Source organism: Silurus meridionalis, chromosome 16, assembly GCF_014805685.1.
Source record: "Silurus meridionalis isolate SWU-2019-XX chromosome 16, ASM1480568v1, whole genome shotgun sequence".
Taxonomy (NCBI): Eukaryota; Metazoa; Chordata; class Actinopteri; order Siluriformes; family Siluridae; genus Silurus; species Silurus meridionalis.
The window spans coordinates 13,279,454-13,290,153 of record NC_060899.1 but is presented as its reverse complement, the minus strand read 5'-3'; the positions used below and the strand labels follow the sequence as shown (position 1 = coordinate 13,290,153).

General features: G+C 37.5%; 1 protein-coding gene across 1 annotated transcript in view; it reads right to left on the bottom strand.

Annotated features, from left to right (window-relative positions):
• Positions 1 to 227: 227 nt before the first annotated feature.
• The window catches only part of gdap1l1 (ganglioside induced differentiation associated protein 1-like 1), a 10,675-nt gene continuing 202 nt past the window's right edge, over positions 228 to 10,700 (bottom strand). Inside the window, exons 1-6 of the mRNA XM_046869845.1 lie at positions 10,458 to 10,700; positions 5,009 to 5,201; positions 3,080 to 3,253; positions 2,091 to 2,185; positions 1,609 to 1,723; positions 228 to 737 (exon numbers count right to left, since the gene is read on the bottom strand). The exon at positions 10,458 to 10,700 is cut by the window's right edge and continues 202 nt beyond it. Coding sequence (XP_046725801.1) covers positions 394 to 737; positions 1,609 to 1,723; positions 2,091 to 2,185; positions 3,080 to 3,253; positions 5,009 to 5,201; positions 10,458 to 10,637 — 1,101 coding nt within the window. The 5' untranslated portion in view covers positions 10,638 to 10,700 and the 3' untranslated portion in view covers positions 228 to 393. The remainder of the gene's footprint in view (positions 738 to 1,608; positions 1,724 to 2,090; positions 2,186 to 3,079; positions 3,254 to 5,008; positions 5,202 to 10,457) is intronic.

Genomic DNA, 10,700 nt, shown 5'->3' with positions numbered 1-10,700 from the left:
CTGAAGTAAAATGTTAATACAGTACAGTACTGTATACATAAAATAGCATTTTTGGGGTGGCGTCGGTTTATCGCAGTTGGTTTTGGAACGTAGCCACCACAATAAACAGGGGATTATTGTGTGTGTGTGTGTGTGTGTGTGTGTGTGTGTGTTAGTGAGTGTGTGCATGTGTGAGTGAGTGTATATGTAAAAACAAATGAAGGCATTAATTACCAGAGGAACGAAAATGTTTTAAGAAGAATTCCTTGTCATGGAATGTTCTTATTTAATCCTCAGATAATAGGGTGTTCTCTGCACCGCGTCGTAATTCCAGCTGTTGCACAACATCTGGTACAGAAACGTTGCAGCTTCACACAAAATTCACAGACACAGTACACAGTAATAGAGTATATACTACATGTATTTCTTTTTTAAAAACCAATAGGCAAAATAGCCCATTCCACCTAAAGAACCCATTAAGAAGGATGCGCCAAAGAAGGATGGTGGCTTCTTTTTTACCATTCGGAATGCGTTAGGTAGAACCGCCGACAGTAAGGTGGTGTGGATGTCTCCCAGCACTTTGCGGAAAGCGTAACGCTTCTGCACACGCTCGAAAAAAGACTGGAGGTTGGGTCTGCTTCCATCCTCCCAGTACTTCTTTGAAAGTCCCAAGAACTTGAGCCTGTGCAATGTTGCTCCTAGACATATATCAGCTACTGTAAAGTCAGGTCCGCAAAGCCACAACTCGCACGTTTGACCTGTTTGCAGGGAAGCAGGATTATAAGTCAGTATTGTGCAATACTGATTTTACCTTGTTTTTTCTTTTTTCAGTATAAACAAGTTAATTGTCCAAAACCACATAAAAATGTCTTTCAATTTTATTTTTGTGTGACTTGCACTAATAAATGTGTAGCTTATGTGCACAATTTGCAACAGTTTCAGATAGGTTTAGTAATTAAATTCATTCACAGATAAATGTAACTGGATATCATGGCTAAATATAATATCATGCAGGGATGATAATCTTATAATCGCACAAGCCTTCTATAGTACATCCTGTATGTTTAAAATCCAAGAACTCAAAATTCAAAACAGTTATGACTTTTAGCAGAAAAATGCTAGAATGACTTCCCAAAAAACCCCTGAATTTATACTTAACATCATCATGTGGATTGTACATGACTACAAAGATTGGGGGGGTTATAATCCTTGTAATTCCACCATGGTGCACTATATGGTGATGAACTAAGAGCCATAATCACAGCTACTGACAAAAATAAATAAATAAAAAAAAGTAAAAAATGTAGCAAATGTAATCCCAACCCTATGCCATTTGTACACAAATCTTAAAATACTGAAATAATAAAAAAGGAGTGAATATTTATGTCAGACACAATATGGTTAAATCATAATTTGGGCTCTTTTTTTTTTTTTAATTTGAAATTGTTTACTATTATAAACAAACCGATTTAAGAGCAGCAATGTCAATGTGTTATTGTTCACGTTCTCGATTGTTCTTTTGTCTGTCTGACTTGGCAGATCAAGTGTAATGTGACCTGTTCCCTAGAATAACATAGCAGGTATTAATAAACAGTATGTGAATGTTAAATTAGGAAAGAAAAAACTTGCCTTTATATTCTAGTTTCCTCTTTTCAAGTTCTGCCTCTACCTGGTCTAATACCATTGCCAACTCAACAAGGATCTTCTTCAGGTAGTTCACATTATCATGGTCCAGTATCTTTGCCTGGTGGAATAAAATAGATTTGTGAAATAATACCCTGTGCCAAAGACATTCATTTAAACTCATTTCAAGTTAAATCATCCAAAAAACACTAGCTAAATTAAAAGCTTCTGACAATACTTCAAACTGCAGACAAGGCATAACTTTATAATAGTGTTATAATGCATTATTCCTGTTACAGTAACCTTAAACAGGTAACATATCTACATAAGTGAATAATAGAGGTTCAATAACAGACGTTATCTATGAAACGATTAAAAGGTAAAACATGCTGTCCTATAGTTGATAAATAAATACAATCGCATTCAAACCCAACTGCTATCCCAATCCCAAAAAGTTTTTATGTGAACCCCTTGTCATACCACCTTACCATGAGTTTTTTCTGCTTTGAAAGGTGTGGCTCTGTCAGCTGTGGCTCCTCATGGTCCAGCTTCATCAGTTCAGATGCTGCATTGGCCAAGTGTCCTAAAAGAGTGAGATGATCTCAAGAACTTTCATCAGCAGGCACTATGCAGAATCACTGAGATCATATAAATGTAGCAATGTCTTAGCAGTGCTTGGTTCTAAAATTTGTTAGGGGGAAGAAAAGCCAACAATCTGTTAATAAACCAGAACACTTTGTTAAAAAACCTTTGAAAAAGTCTAATTATAAGAGATAAAAATGAGTTCTAGTGTTGTTCTTGGGAATAATAAGATTCCCCATGATATTAAAGAGTTCAGGGAGCAGATGTGAGGATATCTTTCATCACAAATATGAAACAGATTTGGCAAAGAATTAAGCTTTAATGACGTTTGAATGCTTGAAAATCAAACAGCAAAAGGGGATCCACACACATTTTACATAAATTATATTTATTAGGGTTTATGCAGGACTTTCCTTGTCCTCATTAAATCCAAAATAAGACTTTGGGCTGAATCAGGACTAATGGTTTGATTTACTGGTCTGTTTCATTGCATAGTGCATGTGCAATGTGGTTCGGAATGAATCAGCCATATCCAATAACAGGGGCCTTCGCATAAACCAGCAAGCATTCTTCTGTAGCTGGGGTTCATGCCAATGCAAGGTCAACATTTGATCCCATCTCAAGGGCTTGCCATTAATCAGCTAGTCTTGAAGCATTTTAATGCAGTTGCAGTTTATGACATTGAAAGTTCAACACTAGAGTCAGCTCTCCGTTTCCAGATGATCGGTTTGATAATGCACTCAAACCAAATGGTAAAAGACAGGCTTTTTGCTCTTTGACTGGAGATTTGTGTAATTCACGATACCAGAATCAAACAGCTCAAAACCACCACAAAAATATCCCGTCTGCAATGAAGCAGTTTCAACATAAAGCACCAAATTGTGGCATCACTTACTACGAATTTCAGCAGTGGCGTACTTTGGGATCATGGAGTCAGTGGTGAGTTCAGGGTGGAGGATGCAGCCATGTGTGTAGGCATCCATGGGCAGGCCATCCAGAAGCTCTCGATACTGCTTCACCCGAGCATTGATGGGAGTGCCTTCTTCTGGAATAAGCTGGGATATTGTATCTGTAGCAACATAAAAACACGTACAAATCCCCTCATTACACTGACTGCTGAAAATCCGGAACTGTTAGCCTGATATCAGCTCCTTTAAGTGAAATCTCCCTTTAAGCAGATGATTTGTTACTTCACAGATTGGAGTTAATTCCTTTTTTTTTTAAATAACTTGAATTAGTTTAACCATGTGTGCACCAGCTGTATTAAGCCATTGCGTAAGATTTACAGAATAAAGTAGAAGGAACAGCCAACTTTTGATTAAAGTCATTGCAGACATTAGTTTTGTCTCAGCACAGTTGTCGCAAAGGAATAAAAAAGGCTTTGTAGCTAGAACTGAAGACAAAAGACAGGCCACACGTTTCCAACCCTATCTATAACATCTTGATGCATTAGGGACACTGGATAAAAGCAGCCTGGCCACCCTCCAGCCGACTGACTAAACAGCCTCTACCCTGCACCTGCACGTCTTCATCAGGCTTGGGGTGAGAGCTGCCACAAATCAACCTCCAAGCACAGAATCATAACAGGTTCTTGTGAAAAACATTCTACCTCAGGATTGATTTAACATCGGTCTGTGAAAGCCACACCACTGCACAGGATAGGCTGGACTCTATTACCACATTTGTTTTAACTTTTATGTACTACTAAAAGGTTAAATGGTTTGAGCCCTGGAGGAACACGACTTTCTGAATGTACAAGAATTTGGCCACGCAGTTCACAACTGGGCCGACATGGGAAGTATTGCTGCATTACAACTTCTGGAACCAGGATTTGATTCTGACAATATCTAATCTGATTTAGACTGGATGAAGTTTCCCATTCCCTTCATCATCTCTGGTTTCCTACCACATGTGAACATGCTTTTGAAATCAGGGTCTATTTCTACCTTGCACCCAGCTATCCCAAGATCAAAGATCTAAAAGTACAATTTAACCCCTTTTGATTCACCTAACACCTTGACAAATAAACAGAAAACAAAATTAACAAAATGCAATATTAATGCTCTTCATTGATTTCAGTATTAATAATTCAATATCACCAACTTTAGAAAATATTATTTAAATGGAACCAGGAATTTCTAATCACAAAACATCAGAGGTCATCTCACAACCTAGACAGGTGGATCGCTCAAGACATTAGCCATATAACTGTCATCATGTTTGCTGATAACAAGCTACTATGGGGCAATGCCTAATCAGGAACAATCAGCTTTTCAACAGGGAACTTGCTTGCTGCCTGGTGCTGGAGCAACTACATTGTTAGTGTTTAATAGCTGAAGAAAAATGGGTTTTCAACATCACTACCTTTTACAATGAAAGCTATGCAGTTGAGTCTTTGAATACCTTGTGACTTGTGTGTTTTACAACCTCAAGTTGTCCACCAACAGTGAAGTCTTCCAAAACCCTTACACTTTTTAGAAATTAAGCTATAAAATAACTTTAGGAGAAAGACTATACAGTAGAATTGTAATTGGAATATATATAAATACCAATGTTTCTTTCTCCAACAGATACAGGAAGCCTGCTCTAACAGTGACTAGTGTGCTCAGCTCTACCACTTTTTTGTGTCATTTTTACTGTTATTGTCATTTAGTTAAGTTGACATTGTCATCACTTTTTATTTTTTACAAACTATTGTAGAAAGAATCTAGCACCATTAAAGTGTAAAAAAAACTCGGTAAAAGGACACACTCCAGCAAAATATTTTCTCAGCACACACCCAGACCAGAGTTAGTCAGTGTTAAGTCAGAATTTTAACACTTACCACCCACAAAGTTCGTCTCTATGTATTCAATGATTTGGTTGTAATCGCTGACAATGATGTCTCCATGTATGAAGACAGGCACTTCCTCTCCCAGGTTGAGCCTCATAAACCAGGGTTCCTTGTGCTCAGTCAGAGGTAGACTTACATCCCGCTCTTCACACAGAAGACCCTTCTCGTTAATCACCAGACGCACCTGCCAGACAAGAAACTCCAGTTCAAGCAAATATTAAATTATTTTTTTTACATCCAGTTATGATACAGGGTTCTTGCCTTTACCTCATGAAAATCAAGACTTTTTATATGTTATGTTTCACTTTTATGTTTTAAATCTGTTCCAGACTATCTATGTGCAATTTTATCTATTGTATTAAAGGTCACTTAATATAGTATTCTACAGAATATGAAATATCACAGAGGAGCTTTACCTGTTGGAAAACACTGACACTGGAGACTCCTTCCAAAATAACATTAATTCAAAATCAAATCAAATCAAATCAAATTTTATTTGTCACATACACATACATACAGGGTACGACATGCAGTGAAATGCTTTTAACGACGGTCCGGCATGAGGGAATAAAATAGGGTAAAAAGGGGAATAAAAATATAAATATAATAACAAAATGTAAAGAAAAATATAGTAAGAAAAAGAAGGCAGATAAATAAAGATATAAGGATATCTAAATATATATGTATATATACATACATATACATATATATATACACATACACAGAAAATGTTTATGGCAGTGTGCAGTTAACCAGTAAACAACAGTAAACAGTAAACAAGTTAGGCATGTTTTTGATTGTCCATAAGTGTCCGTGTGCAGTAAGGTGTGGTGTAAAGTGTCCTTGTGCGGAATGGTGTGGTATAAAAAAAGAATATAAGAAATATGAAATAAATATGAAAAATTAAATGAAAATATGAAAAGTAAAGTGCACTGTGCTGTGCAAGTCCAGTGTATAATGTGCCGTAGCACGAAAAGTGTGATTGTGCAGGGGAAAAAAAGGGTGATGATGGAGAGAGTGGGCCAGTTTTTAGATCTAAGTAACAACAATTAAACATTTTTTAAACAGATTTATGTAGTGCTTCCACCATTTAAGTCAATGTGTTGGGTGTTACTGTAGAAATGTTACACAGACTACAACTATCTAGTAAAGTGTAAAGATTGTTTTAGAAATTGCTGCTGTTACTGAAAACTAATTAGCACCATTTGACCAATCAGAAATGAGAATACAGCAGTGCAGTGCAGTACAAAGCATTATATTGTAATCTTATGGAACAGTTAAATATTATCAGTTAAGTAAAAGTGTTTTGAGTGAGACTCTTATAGTTGTTTGATCAATGATACCTAATATGCTCCATAAAAGTCTCCTGCTTGTCTGTACAGCATGTCCTAAAACAGATGCGGCCTGAACACAATTATTATTAACTGTTACCAGAGCCTACAGAAAACAATCACCAGACCGCGGTTTATTTTTCTTTTGATTTTGAACTAGGTTAGCGCACAGCGAATCACTTGTGGTTGTAAATGAGAAGCATTATGCCGCTAGATAATCCTCCTTGACCTTTCAGCAGCATTCATCATGGTCAACCACAAGATTCACTTGTCTATCCTTGCGAGTCTTAAAATTCCTGACAGATTTTTCATATTCCAAGGGACTGATGTATCAAATGATGTGGAGGGTATCAACGTTTGTTTTATACGGATTCTCCACTGGTCTCCCACAAGGCTCAGTGCTTGGTCCTCTTCTGCTCTCCCATTTATACCCACTCTTTTGGTGACATCATATTCTTACATGGCTTTTCATAGCACCTTATCCTCATAGTTTTTTCCTTAGACACTCTAATGGATTATTGGTAGACAATAAATTTCAGCTCATGAGTTAAAGGCCTAGTCAAACCAGCTGATGGTAATTGATACAGATCTTCAATTCTCTTGGAAAATTCAGCTCTCCACATCTATTACTACATCAAAACCTTGGGATGACCATGGACAAAAAACTGTCCTTCTCGCCTCGCTAAACCATTGCTAAAATGACATAAGTTTGCGACTCATTCGCATGAGGTCTTCCTTTGCCTACTATGCAGCCTCTGTGACTCATTCAAAATGCAACTGAATGCTTTTTTTCAACCTTCCCAATTTCTCCCAAACTACCTCATTGCTATGCTCCCTCCACTGGCTTCCTGTACCTGCTGCATCAGATTTAAAACACTGATGCTTGTTTGCAAAGCCCAAAATGGACCAGCACCCATCTTCCTTAATGCATTTGCCACACCCCACTGCGTCCTCTTGCACTGTTTGGTTAAACCCACCATCTCTCAGAAGGCATGCATTAATGCCACCTAGGTGGTGAAATAAACTTCCTCTAACTGCCCAAAGAGCTGAGTCACTGGCTGTCTTCAACGAATAACTAAAAATCTACCTCTCTCTGTAAAAAAAATTATAGGATATAGGATTATAGGATATAGGATTTTTTTTTTTTTACATCTCTGTGAAAAAGCATTTTGCTGAATGCAGTATGTGTAACTGTCAATTTAAATGTACTGTTTGCCTTGATGTTTTGTGGTTGTCAGTAAATGTAAATCAACTTTGTTCTGAAGGTGTTTAGTAATTTATGCGTCTACAAAGAAAATATGTGTAACTGAAACTTTTGTGAAGTGTTGGTTTGTTTTGAACTACAAAATAAAAAAATTACAAATTTCTTTACTCAGTCATGATGGTGTCTTAACTATACAAAATTTAAAATAAACAACTTAAACATTTCCATTTCACAAAGAGAACTAGGTGCAAGCCAAAGTATATAAATTAATTAAACCTAGACCCACTTTATATATAACAGAAATCCTTTCTAAGTCTTAGCTTTGTCAAAGGGTCACTTATAAGGTGCGAGAGAAAGATATAAGGCAAATGAAACTATTTTGAATATAGACAGTGTCTTGTGGAAGCTCACTGGTTATGGCTTGGAAACTAGTGCTCAACTAGAAGATTTACAGAATTACTGTTGGTCTTGATGCATTATTCGATTGCATCTTATTTCAACTTTAAGTTACTTTGGATAAAAGTAATTGTTGCTAGAGTGGGAACAGAGCCGACATCCTATATCGACATTGGATCAACATCAGCAAAAAATGCTGAATCGGCCATCAGAGGGGAAAAGAACAAACAAATCTATTAAATTTTCATGCAAAAGTAGTACAGAAAAGTGCTCCAATTACAAATCACTTAAAGCTTGATAGTTTAAATATCAGTTCAGTTCAATGAAGAACTAGTCCCTATCTCTATAGAATGTAATGCAAAATAATAAATACAGTATATAGAAAAACCTGAATTTGCTTCTAAATAATTTAAGTCTTTTATATTCTAAAACTAGGCTAAAATACAGTTAAGAGCTTATCATAGGAACACCAGTGTGAGGTGAGAATACACCACAGACAGGATGCCACTAGGCACCATGTACCCACTTTTACACAGTCAGGAATAATTAAAGGTTGCCAATCCACCTATTAATAGAACAATAGCTCAGGATCCAACTGGGAACACTGAAGCTGTGAAGCACTAATACCACCCAGAATCAAATAATTAATAAATATATTCCTTTTCTGCTTATTATTATTATTATTATTATTGTATTACCAGTAACTGTATTGGCCCCAGGAATGTTTCATGTCATCTTTGTTTTTTTGTGTGTAATGCACCGGAAATAAATCTTGTGCATTACAGTATGTATCCTACATTGTTAGTCCATTTGTGCAGACAAGCTGTTTCTACTTTAATCACAACATTCAAGTAATTTGTTTCATTCCATTTCATTAAATTAACAAATTAATAAATATCGATTCAGCACTCATATCAGCTGCAGTATAACAATCATGCCTGTCATTTAGTGCTGAGAGCAAACCAGAGGCACATTACTTCTACATCTTACATTTTACAACCATATAAGTCATATTACTGAAAATGTAAATTAGGGGGCACAGTTGATTTAGACAATTTTGGTACAAACAGGAAGCCAGTTTCTAATTTAATGCTTGTCTGGTCTACACCACTGAATCAGGGTTTTTTTTTTGTATCAATCATCAATATAATTAGATTAAATAAAGTTAATAAACATTATAAAGTAAATGTATATACTTTGCATCAGCCATAACCCTTAAAACCACCTGCCTAACACTGTCACCTAAAAGGCCTGTAAATTACATCTCACAGATGCTCAATAAGAATGCAATCTGGAGAATTTGGAGGCCGGATCAACATCATGAGCTCATTCATGATCCATTCCTCAATCATTTCTGAAAGAAGATGTAGATGTGTTGTCTGGTGGGCAGAGGTCAGCATGGCCACTCTGCTTAGCCCTATATGCAGTAAGCTGCAATGAACTTTGTTCTGAGGACCGTATAACAGAGCTATCTTTGTGCAATAGCAGCTCTGCAGTGGGATTGGACCAGGCAGGCTAGCTTTCGCTCCACAAGCACCATAATGTTCCTTGAGCGTCTATGAACCTGTCACCAGTTAACCAGTTGTCCTTTCTTGGACACCCCAGAAGACTTGCTGATTTAACTATGCTCTGACCCAGTCGTCACAAGCTGGCGATATCAAAATTAAGAACTGGCTGCTCACTTGCTGTCTAATATATCACACACTTTAGAAATACCATTGTGACAGAAATATTCAATGTTATCCATGTCACCTGTCAGTGATTTAAATGATATGGCTGATCACACCACTTATCTAAATGTGAATCAATCCAGTCTAATGGTTTCATCTGAGTCATAATTTGGTATTGAGACATTTCATTGACTTGCTGGATAATGTGTCTGCTCACAGGATGCTGACATTAAAAGTTGGGCCTCATAAATGCAGCTCAGCTTGTAAGGTAGGTGGGGAGAAAATCTGTTCGTGACTTCCATTTTAGCCGGCGGCTTTACTACTTTACATAGGCCACTGTCCAGCATAGCTGACAGTCGGAAAATTTGATATGATGGTGAATCATGAATTTTACAGATTTCCATGATGTCGGCAATCTCCAGGACTGCATTGTACTACATGCTCAGAGATATGCTGGCCACATGCTCTCAGTGCCATCAACCAGTGCTATATACTGCTTACAGTCAGCGTTTGTTCATAGCCCACTCTTTTTTATGATTAATTTAGAGTGTCATCCTCAAAGGCAAGCTTTGTGTCTCTGACCATGCACAAGGGTCCAAGCTTTCAAAATAGGTCATGCATTCTCCAAAATCAATCAGATACTACATATTCTTTATTGCTCAGGAGATCTGCAGCTATATATTTATAAATAAAACTAGGCAATGATGTGCCAGCATTTGTGTGTTACAATGAAGCATGTAGAAGGTGAATATACATGAATGCAGTATAGCAAGTGGGTCCCACTGCATAGCATGCAATGTACTGCCAGAGCTCCTCCATTTTGCTAGCTGTGTGTTTACCTTTTGCGAGCTGAAAGACTGCGTCCAGTGGTACAAAACGAGCCGGTCTTTAGAGAAGGGCTTGTGCTCCACTGGTGGGTCGTGACTCTCCTCTCCGTCCGCGAGCTTGTCGTCCTCGCTCATGGCCGAAATGGGCCACCAGCTGCAGTTGGTGGGGGTGACATGGTTGGAAGACGCCATGACGGAGGATGCTCGTGCGTGCGAGAGAAAGGGTACCAATAGGGGAGGGATTAAAGAGAGAGA